The sequence below is a fragment of the Zea mays genome, chromosome 6 (genome assembly GCF_902167145.1).
Source record: "Zea mays cultivar B73 chromosome 6, Zm-B73-REFERENCE-NAM-5.0, whole genome shotgun sequence".
In the NCBI taxonomy this organism is placed as follows: Eukaryota; Viridiplantae; Streptophyta; class Magnoliopsida; order Poales; family Poaceae; genus Zea; species Zea mays.
In genome coordinates this window covers 179494089-179505918 of record NC_050101.1, presented here as the reverse complement: position 1 = coordinate 179505918, position 11830 = coordinate 179494089, and the positions used below count along the sequence as shown (strand labels likewise).

Here is an 11830-nt window from a genome sequence, read left to right as displayed (position 1 = left end):
CTTCTTCTTATTGAACCCGCTGCTGTAGCACTTTCCAGATCATCGCACGACAAAAGCATGGCGGCGGGCTACGGCGAGGAACTCCTGGGCAGGGTGTCGGGCCTGGTGGCGGCGTGCACAGTGCGCGTGTCGCGCGCGACGCGGCGCCTCCTCCGGCGCCACCAGAGGAGGAGGCCAACGAAGCACCACCAGACGACGGCCGACGTGGTTGCGGCGGCGCTGTGCGCGCGCGGGGCGGCCATCGACAAGGGCAGGGCGTCGTCGGGGTCGGCGGGCGAGGTGGCCCTCTGGAGCCGGCGGATCCTGATGGGGGAGCGCTGCCAGCCGCTGGACTTCGCGGGCGCCATCCACTACGACAGCTTCGGCCGCCGGCTGGCGCGCCCGCCCGTGCCGCCGCGCTCCGCGTCCTCCCTGTCGTGCCGCGGCGACGTTGACGCGGGCTACTACCCGGCGGCCGAGAACGGTGACGCCGTCTAGGTCAGCTGGCTGATGATGTATGGCCCTCATCATTCATTTCTTAGGTTAATTGTCGTCGTCGATGGCATGTATAAAGACAGTGTACGCGCGTACGTACGTACTCCATTCGATTCCTCGTTCGTTGCCAGATGATCCACATGTGTTTCTAATTATAATTTATGAAAACTGTCCTTTTTGCTTGTCGGTGATTCTGAGTTCGAATCGCGTAGATGGCCGTGGAAATGGAATTAATTTGGGATCGATTGTGTTGACCCCCTCTCCATCCATCATGTGAAACTAAAACCTTGCTTTGTTTCAACTGTGGCCGGTCAGAATTCAGTTTGTTGCAAGCTCAAGATCCCAACCATTAATCTTTCAGTCATGTAATTCATGGCGACGTATCGGATGCACAAAATAGATGCTTGTGTGTCCATGCCTAGTATGGGTGGATATAGATTAATAGCATTAAAATGACTTATTTTACATCCACTCATGTAGGATCACTACACGACGGTGCACTTACAGCGACCTACGGTTGGTTGCTAAAACGGTCTTCAGCGACCTATGGTTGGTCACTAAAAACTTATAGCGACTCATAAGGATGGTCGCTGTAAGTGTCGTCGCTAAAGGCTTTAGCGACCGACCGTCCGTTGCTAATATTGTATATTTAGCGACCAACTGTGGGTTGTTGTACTATAGATTTAACAACCAACCGTAAGTCGTCATACTATATATTTAGCAACCAACCGAAAGTCGCCATTTTTACAGTTGTTATTAATAATAATATACATTTAATTAAGCACCACAAATCACAGATTTTTTATACATAAATCATAAAGACATACACAGTTAATCAGTATACCATAGTCATAGATCCATCACATAAATACAAAAGCACCACAATTATATATTCACAAAAGCATCACAATTATAATATCATTCACAACTAGATCATTTACAGATATCTAGCTAGATCATTCACAAAAGCTCCAGAGATGATCAGTCACAAAAGCACCACAACGACATCACTCCAGGGCGAGGCAAAACTGTATCTCGTTTTAGCACACAAGCTACAATAACTTCACAATATTGTCTTCCAAGGATTTGACCTCCAACTGTGGTGCTTGGTTTAGTTGAAACCACTTGTCATTTATTTCTCTCACTTCTCAGACTCTGCAGTGCACCTTTCCCACATCCTCAACAGAATAGCTGCCATGGGAAGTCTATTCGTCACTCAGGAAATCCCCGGTTCCAACGGGACAGACACCAGAAAGCAAAATCCTCGTGCAGAGCAAACTGCATTTGGCATCTAACGACACCACTGGTGATAAGACCGATCACCACGGCTGCCACAAGCTCAAGGCCTGCTTGGTGTCGACGGCCGGCTGCCACAAGTGAATAAAATATGAAAAAAGTGAAAAAAAATGAGTTACCAATAGCACATTGAAATAAAAAATTTTGAACAAGTGAAATAAAAATATACTAACACAAGTAAGTTATCAATGGCACATTGAAACAAGTGAAAAATGAGTTACCACCGGAGACTATAGAGTTTGGACCTTTGGGACCTTTTGCACTGCCTTTATCCTCATTGAAGTCAAATGGAACTACTAACACACAAGCTACAAGTAAGGTGTTTACATATGCCTCTCCATTTGTGTTACAGAGGTCCAGGGCCGCCACAACTAAAATCAGGTAATTTCCAAGTGTAAAGTTCGTAGCATTGAATTATATAGTGTACACTATGCATTCTTGCAAGTAGCATTAAATTAAATTAAATAGTAGAATTAAATAAAATGATATACCAGTGTTGGAGGATGATGGGTCTCAGAAAAGAATAATCATCGAGGTAAACCTTGTACCATGATTGTCACAGAAGACCGATACGTGTGTCTAGCATCCAGATTTGCTATTATGTGATAGTGAATTCCATGCATTTTTACGCTACATACAATGGCTTTTCTATTGTTTCAGACCACCAGGACTTTGCAAAGTGGGAGACGAGGACTAATTTCAACCTCTTAGAGCTGGGATCCGGTGAGAACATACATGTAGGTCTTACATACAGATATAATTGATCATAGAGTTAGCAAAAGGAGCTGACCAGTTGAGCTTTGTGCAGAGTTTTCTTGGGCGCCGCATAGAGATGAGGATTGGCGTACCAGGGTGGGCAGCGCGACCGTGCTGGCGGCCTGGCGGGTGGCGGCTGGCTCGGAGGCAGCTCAGCGGCTGCTCGCGCGCAGCGGCCAGCGGCGGCTCGGTCAGCCCTTAGGGCCTGGCCGCCTGGGCTCGCTCGCTCGGACGAAGGCAGGCAGCGGCACTGCCTCTGCGGGCTGCAGGTGCTCACGGCCTCGTGCCGTCGCGCTCGGGCGCTGGAGTGGAGGCTTCCTGGCGGCGGCTGCCAGGGAGAGTGGCGCGCGCTAGGTTTAGGTGGCGGCCGGTTAGGGTTAGGGAAGTGAGGCTGGGTCTTAATGGACCGATTTGGTTAGGTTTTGTTTTTTTCTTTTTTTATTTTATTTTCTAAATTTGAAATACATTTTTTAATAACCCTAAAATTCATAGTAATTAAACCAAAATTATTTATAAATAAAATATTAATTTTTAGGCTAATAATTATTATATTTTTTTATTTACTAGGATTTTCATTTAAGAAAAAATGTTATTCAATAACCAAAAATCAATCATGCGCAATAAAAAAATTATTCCAAATGCAAATACATAACAAACACTTAAAAGAAAATTCATTACCATAAATATCATTAATAATTAAATGCATTTTTTTATTTTATGATTTTTATAGTGTTACCGTTTTCTTTTCCATAATTCTTTTTTTCTTTTCTATAATTCTTTTTTTCTTTACTATAATTTAGCGATCAATGTTTACTTGTTTTAATTAATTTTTAGTCACTAACATCTACAGGTACGTTCAGGCTATAAGATTTAATAGTGATCCTTGCTCTATAGCGACCCACCGCTAGTCCCCGACGACATCTATAGCGATCAACCATAAGTTGTTAAATTTCTAGACTTTTAGCGACCAACCGACCGTTGCTACAAAAGGATTTAGCGACTGACCGTCGGTCCCTAACTTTTATCAACCAACAGTTGGTACCTAATAAGGGTCGCTAAAGATCAACCGTCGTGTAGTGGATGTGACTCTCACATAAATATAATCTCACGCTCATCTATAAGGCTGTCTCCAGCAACGTCTTCTAAATTTCGTCCTCTAAAGGAATATTCTTTGTCCTTTACAGCATCCTCTAAAAAAATTCGTCCTCTATATCTTCCTCATCTCCAGCAACATCCTATAAAACTGGTCCTCTATATCTACAGTGTTAACAGAATCCATATATTATTAATAAAACAAATATCCGTGATTATTGCATGCATATTAATCCGTATTTATTTACAAAATTCTGAGACATTTAAATAATGCAACTTGTTTTTTTATTTCATATTAACAAATATGTTGTACAGCTGCGCTCGATCGCCGATGTTGTTGCCCGCGCTCGTTGGTGGACGCACAGACATCCGCCGCAAATAGCGTATGCAAGGACCATCCTCTACTTTACAGGAATCTTTACAGTTCCTTGTTGGAGGCGATACAGAATGTTAGGTTCTCTAAATTTAGCGTACAGGACCGTATAACGGTGCTTGCTGGAGCTAGCCTAAACCAACGGAACCTGCTACTTTTACAAATAAACCCCACGCAGGGACACTCCCCTCTCTGCTGACCCTGCCTGCATATAGCCCCGACGTAGCCAAGTTCACAATACGGAACAGACGTCCTTTCCATACGGAACCATCGTCTTTCTCGTCGATCGCCAGGGGCCCCAGGGCTGTGGGAACCTTGTCGCCAACCGCCACCGCTACCGATCTGGTCGTCAACTGTCGCGGCCGCAGCGCCATGGAGGAGCCACCGCCAGTCTGCCCTTAAATTGATTGATGCATGCAGTTTTAATGGAGCCGGGGGCCGTGGGCGAGCGGTGTTGGGCCTGGGACCATGACGGCAGCGCCCGCCGGGAACGAGTGGCAGGCGACGGCAAGTGATGAAGATGTCGAATCTGATCAGCGTGTATGTGGTCCAGCAGATGCCGTTGACGAGGGAGAGCATGTACTCGACGCTCGGCGTGGCGATGACATTCCTCGATCATGACGGTGAGCGGCGACGCGTACATGAGCGTGCCGAAGAAACGCAGAGGCATGTATAGATGGCCTATAAGCACGAGGCCCGCGATCCCAGCACGAAGCCCGCTGTTTGGACACGGTCCGAGTCCGACACGGTCCAGTTCTATGCGGGTCCGGGCCGGCCTGGCATGAATAAGCGGGACGGGCTCGGACAGGAAACTAGACACGGTGGGCAAGCCCAGTACGGTCCATTTACCTCTAAGCCCACTTTTTTTGCACTAAAACGTGCTTACCGGTCAGTTTAGCCTGTTTTTTGGCCCGTTTTTTTCGTGCTAAACGTGCTGCGGGCCAGACTCGGACAGAAAATCGAGCTCGCGGGCTTAGACGGCCCGACTCGATTTTCTAAATGTGCTTGGCGGGCCGGGCCCAAAACGGGCCGGGCTTCACCAGGCCCGGGCCGGGCCACCCATTTGGCCATCTCTAGAGGCATGCAGTGCAGGGGATAGAGAATCCAAAACAGAAGTCACAACGCACAAAGAAGAATCTAGAACAGAAGAAGTTAGCGACTAATTGAAGGTATGAATCACTTCCTCAGATCCCACTTGGCTCTTTGATCCCAAGATTTCATCACCACCAATACCCACTCCCCCCTCTCTCATATCATGCTTGGCTCTGATGTGATATCAAAATTTCATCACCACCAACACCCACTCCCCCTCCAGATCCAGTCAACCCAAACTCCAATGAAGTATATTTAGGGATTTGCCGTAACTCCTCCTCAAAGTGGCACAGCCTTAGACCAACTCCAGCAACACTCCGCATCCCACTCCGCATCCGCATTTTGCACGGTCTGAGGCACTATTGCGCTCTCCAGCAGGCTCCGCATCCGTCTCCGCAAAATAGACGCTGTGTCCCTGCACTCCCCATTTCCACGCTTTCTCTCTCCTCTCCGCAGCTCTCTGCGTGCGCGCGCGGCTGCTCGCGGGCCCCAGGTGTCATAGACTGCATGCGGAGTGGGATGGGGAGTGTTGCTGGAAACGGAGACGGATACGGAGAGGAGAGAGAATGTGTTGGCCGCGCGTTTTAGGGATACGGAGAGGGAGTCTGCTGGAGTTGGTCTTACCAGTCGATGCATCCCGTCTCCGCACTGGTGAAGCGCGCAGCTGCAGTCGTCAACACAAGCACCGCGTCAGACATCACCAGATTTAAAATCATACACGTACGTGCATAGCTTGTAGCTAAATCTATATCTATATCTATATCACTTATTAAGGCGGTAAGGGGTAAGTTGTCATTCCGTGTTCTGCCATTGTCATTCCCATTCCCGCACTGTCTTTCTCATTCTCCCCTCCTCGATTCCGTGTTCTGCCATTCCCATTATCCCCTCCCTGCAAATCTCATTCCCACGTGCATCCCACGTCTAGCTAAAATTCAATTAAAAACACAGATGTGGCTCCAATGGGATTCGAACCTGCGACCTCTCAAGCAAATGTGCTCGTAACTACCACTATACCACATGTGTGTTTATGTCAATATTTGTTACAGTGAAAATATATACTACATCTCTCCCAAAACACATCTGCTACCTTTGCACAATGTGTAGTAGTAGATAATTATCAACGAGATTCCTGAATTATATTTTTGGATGGAGGGAGTAGTATTTAAAAAAGAGTCTTGCATACAATTTCTTTTGTTTGAATAATGTTTTCAACTTAATTTTTTTATATGTGTGATATTTATTCTCCGTAATATTTTTCCATGGCTCTGACTTATGAGTCATTTTCATAAACCAACGTCAAAGATAAATCCATGTTTCTTACTTAGAAACCTCGAACAAACACCACTGACAGGAGGCGCTCGCATTGGCGTCGCTCATCGACAACGAAAAGAAGCTTGGCGACTGCCAGTTCGACCTCTGGAAGCAGTACTACGTGACCACATGTGTCGCTGTGTTCGGCAAGCTCAGGCGCATCCGTTGCTTGGACGCGGTCTAGACGGCTGCACCGCGTTGTCCATCTTCAAATAGGGGGACCTCATGGTCGTCGCCAACGCCACCGACTCTCGGGCTGTTCTGGGCACCGCATCCGACAACGGCGTCGTCACACCGTCCAGCTCATCATCCACATGAAGTTCAACCTCCCACATAAGTCACTACTGAGCGGCCATGAATTCTTGTGCGCTGGGACAACGGTCGTTGCTGACGTTGTGTGAGTGTCCTCGAACAAGATTTATGTAGAGGAGTAGCACATATAGTGGTGCAACGGCTAGGTGTACTACCTCGCTGATGAGCCCGGGGTGCACTTCGTTTGGCAACCCAGCCAAGAGTCATCGGTACTCGCCATGTCGTGCGCGTTCGACGACTACTATATCAAGGACTATGGCGTCATCTTGGCACCAGAGGTGACGCAGAGGAGGACCGACAACAATGACCACTCGCCATCGTCGGGGTAGCTTTTGTGTCGGTCTGCCTTTAATTCTCTTCGCAAACACATACACTTGCTTTTTTGTTTAAGCAAGCGTGTATGGTGGTGCGTACCTGATGACTGACAATGTACGAGGGAACTTCTACCGGCAGGTGTGACACATGCTCTTCAATGATAAGACCATGCAAATCGTGACATATATCGAAGTCTGCATGATACTGATGGTTGCAATGGAGTAGTGAAACAGCTAAATTAAAATAACAAAATTTATGTATGGCTAGGATTACAAATGGATTATGAAATATTTTTTATAACAATTTAAGACTCATTTTGTATACAAGTTATTATGTTATTATATGTTCCCGTTGCAACGCACGGGTACTCACCTAGTGTACAGAAAAATGTGGAAGGAGAGCTTCTCTGCAGAGGTCTGTTCGGTTTCTGTTGAAACTATGAGAGTTGGAAGGAATTGAGGGATTCAGTCATCTAAATATTAAAATTCTTCTTAGTCTCTGAATACATACATTACCATAGGCTTCAAGTAGCCACCCCTATGGTATGGAAATAAAGTTCATACTAAGACTTGCAGGATTTGGAAAATTTACCATAAATCGTGACATCAAACACCACAAAAAATGGTTTGTTCATTGCTATATTCAAGCTAATCCCAAACAAAATAAATTGCCCATTAGTCGTCACCTTATAGCAAAATATGAATATGAAACCAATCTGGAACTATTTATGGTCCGAGCAGGTAGTAACATCTTTCATAGCTAGAACATCTTTCCCATCTCTATAAGACCAAACTGAAACTAGCACATACTTTACATTGTCTTTTTTTAATATGTTCTTTGCATTGTCTTTTATGAATGTGTTCTATTGCTAATCAAAATTTAAAACATGTTTTTCTGTAATACTATTTACTGCAGGATAACCTAAGGTACCTACTAAAAAATAGAAGACTGGTGGATCTAAAAAAGGTATGTTTTATTAACTCGTGAATAGACAAGCAGAATCATCTTCCTCTATAATGACATAATACAAGGATTTACCATTGTTGACTCCAATTACCACCAAAGACATAAAAAACAGGTTTACCAACTTCTTAATATTCAAATAAGCTATCCTCAAGTAATTACAATGTTTCTATAAAATATTTCAGGAGCAATGCACATCACAGCCAGAAGACGCCGAAGAAACTCAAGATATGGACATGAACCATTTGGGTATGATTAAGATAAACTTGATTTTTACCTTCTATACTAAAACTCAATAAACTATATATTTATATATCTATGTATGCATACAAAAAGAATAGTACTTATTTGTTTGTAATAAATGTATTTGAGTCCAGTGAAATATTGCATATTAGTTTCAGTTTTATGAAGACCCATAATAGCTTATGTCTTGTTATATTTTTTCTAATAGCTTAGGTCCTATTATTATGAATAATCCTTCTACATATTTTCTACATTTCAGCATTTGGGAAGAAACTCAGAGTTCAAACAAAAGAAGCTTTGGAGACTATGAAAACCAGGTATGCTCCTTATTTAGCTTACTAAAAATGACATATGCAAAATGTATGCAAATTGCAATTGTAATGATTAGAGGACCAGTACACTTTCACTTGGCTGCTATCAACTTGAAAGCAAAATGGACATATAAAACATTATTAAGTATGTCAAAAGCATTGATATAACTCGATATTATCGAAAACAAAATGCCCCATGGTAGTTGCTTTTCTATAATGTCATCTCCCGTGATCACCATGCTACTAGTAGACAATAGCCAATATTTTTACTATGTCCTTTGCTCCATCTACAACTTTCATAAACTTTAAACTTGGCTCTGCTCATAATCATGTTAGGTTATTATGACTCATAAAACTTTTATTAATAGGAAAAATTTGAGGACAAGGATCTTCCACAACATAAGAAAATTAGAAGGATCCCACCTCAAGAAAAAAGCAAAAAATGATGTATGATATACCCAAGAAGACGAATTAAAGTAGTAGACTTCTAAAGGCCTTTTGACTTGTTTGATATTTCTATAGTTTCTGTTTTGTCGAACACCAACAACGCATCATCTTTCGATGTCTATAAGCATGTGGCTACATGGTGTTGATCTTATTTTGTAAACCAACAAGACATAAGTAGTATCCTCCACCAGTTCAACTACTAAGCTGGGATCTTTCGTCTCTATCTCTATGGTTGGAAGAAATGTCCAAATGCTCATATTGTGAAGGCTTTAGAGCAACAAAATGAAGATGTGAAGAGGAAGTTTAGGGCATGTTTGGTTCCCTGCCTAACTTGCCACACTTTACCTAACTTTTATGTCTAAGGTTAGTTCTTCAATTCGGACGACTAACCTTTAAGCAAAGTGTGGCACAGTTAGCCACAAACGAGACAAGCCCTTAATACGAGACTCACAAATGTGAGTGAACATCACATTCTTCGTTTCCCTTCCTTTTTAACAGGAAAAACTATTACGCGTTGCTATGATTAAATCATGTGCATGCGTTGCCCAACAGATTGTTACACAATTCAAGATGCGAGGAGTCAATACTGCTTTGTACTATAAGAATAAGGAGATGAAAGATACCTTTAACATAGTGCCTAAGAGTGTTGTAAGGTTTGGTCATTAGCTTACTACTTTGATTATTTTTATGCATTACATGCTACATCACATCCTATTGTTGCGAGCTATGTTGGTTGTTGACATGTTATGCACGAGAATTAATCTAGAGGAATTAAATATTGATGGAAACACAAGTAATATAAATAAGTTAAAAAATGTGCCAAATGAACCGAATTATGCTGCAAAACATTAGCATATGCCTGTTTGTGGTACTGGTATCAAGTAGCATCAAATAGGGAGATCCAAGTTTATTTTCATTTTCCATTTTCTTTCGATGGAACATAGAGATGAGATACCCACCCAAGCTACTTATTTAGAAAATAATGCTAAAATTCTTAGCATAACAAATACAAATAAAATAAAAATTTATGATTCATCAGCTCAAAATACTAATGTATCTCGGGTCCTATAGATCCAATCAACTCAAATGTCTCCAGATCCCAGAACTTGAATACTCTTCTGAGCTACCACAAAAACATATGAATTCACTCTTCGCTTCCTAACAAAAGACAATGTGTCCACCAAAGAGAAAAATGGAATTTGTTAATTAACTTATTTGTGTAACTGAGGCCTGATGATTATACTTTCTGTCAAAAAAAGGCATGATGACCACACATCTCAATTGTTGCCATCTTGCCATCAATTTAGAATTTCAGATCTCCCATGCTTACGCAACTTAGTTTCACTGCAGAAGGCTACTTGCTCTATTAGCAATTTCTTCTATCAGCTACCATTGTAGAAAATTTATTTGATGATTTGCAAAAGGAGGGTTTGAAGGGAAAGACACTAACACTCAAACTGAAGACTGTAGAGTTTGAGGTTTGGTTCTCCCATTCTAATAGTTGTTGATTGATTCTCTGTAAAGAGAACCATTAGAGATGGTTTTTGTTTCATGGATTACTAGATTGATAAATGATCTTAATCAGATTCGGACAAGGGTAGTAACTACACGGAACTACATCAACTCCAAGAAAGATATCCTGGTCTATGCTACAAAGTTGATTAAGGCTGAAATGCCTCTTTCTTTGAAATTGATGGGTTAGTGTGTGTGCATCTGAATTATTTTAGGTGGATCAAACTTTATGACTACTTGAAAGTCGCCTAGAGGGGGGGTGAATAGGGCGAAACTGAAATTTACAAATATAAACACAACTACAAGCCGGGTTAGCGTTAGAAATATAAACGAGTCCGCGAGAGAGGGCGCAAAACAAATCGCAAGCGAATAATGAAGTGTGTGACACGCGGATTTGTTTTACCGAGGTTCGGTTCTTTCAACCTACTCCCCGTTGAGGAGGCCACAAAGGTCGGGTCTCTTTCAACCCTTCCCTCTCTCAAACGGTCCCTCGGACCGAGTGAGCTTCTCTTCTCAAATCAAAGCCGGGAACAAAACTTCCCCGCAAGGGCCACCACACAATTGGTGCCTCCTGCCTTGATTACAATGGAGTTTTGATCACAAGAACAAGTGAGAAAGAAAAGAAGCAATCCAAGCGCAAGAGCTCAAAAGAACACGGCAAATCTCTCTCGCTAATCACTAAAGCCTTGTGTGGAATTGGAGAGGATTTGATCTCTTTGTATGTGTCTAGAATTGAATGCTAGAGCTCTTGTAGTAGTTGAGAAGTGGAAAACTTGGATGCAATGAATGGTGGGGTGGTTGGGGTATTTATAGCCCCAACCACCAAAAGTGGCCGTTGGGAGGCTGCCTGCTCGATGGCGCACCGGACAGTCCGGTGCCCCCTGCCACGTCATCACTGCCGTTGGATTCTGACCGTTGGAGCTTCTGACTTGTGGGCCCGCCTGGGTGTCCGGTGCACACCGGACAGGTACTGTTCCTTGTCCGGTGTGCCAGTATGGGCACGCCTGCCATCTGCGCGCGCAGAGCGCGCATTTATTGCGCGGCAGAGAGCCGTTGGCGCGGAGATAGCCGTTGCACCGGAGTCGCACCGGACAGTCCGGTGAATTATAGTGGACTAGCCGTTGGCGTTTCCCGAAACTGGCGAGTTCCTGAGGCCGACCTCCCTTGGCGCACCGGACACTGTCCGGTGTACACCGGACAGTCCGGTGAATTATAGCCAAGTCGCCTCTGGGAATTCCCGAAGGTGACGAGTTTGTGTCTGAGTCCCCTGGTGCACCGGACATGTCCGGTGGCGCACCGGACAGTCCGGTGCGCCAGACCAGGGGTGCCTTCG

General features: G+C 43.9%; 1 protein-coding gene and 1 long non-coding RNA gene across 2 annotated transcripts; one reads left to right on the top strand and one right to left on the bottom strand.

The window, feature by feature from the left end:
* Positions 1-29: 29 nt before the first annotated feature.
* Positions 30-655, top strand: LOC100276727 (uncharacterized). Its single transcript, NM_001150445.2, has one exon. It carries the CDS (start codon positions 58-60, stop codon positions 475-477), a length of 420 nt encoding a protein of 139 aa, NP_001143917.1. The 5' UTR covers positions 30-57; the 3' UTR covers positions 478-655.
* Positions 656-1364: 709 nt separating this feature from the next.
* On the bottom strand, positions 1365-2929 carry LOC118472279 (uncharacterized). Its single transcript, XR_004850426.1, has 2 exons — positions 1992-2929; positions 1365-1841 (listed from the first exon to the last, which is right to left on the bottom strand). It is a non-coding gene; the product is annotated as an uncharacterized lncRNA (long non-coding RNA).
* Between the last annotated feature and the right edge of the window lie 8901 nt (positions 2930-11830).

Coding starts and splice junctions, on each gene's coding strand:
- LOC100276727 (NM_001150445.2), top strand. CDS start 58: ATGGCGGCGGGCTACGGCGAGGAACTCCTGGGCAGGGTGTCGGGCCTG.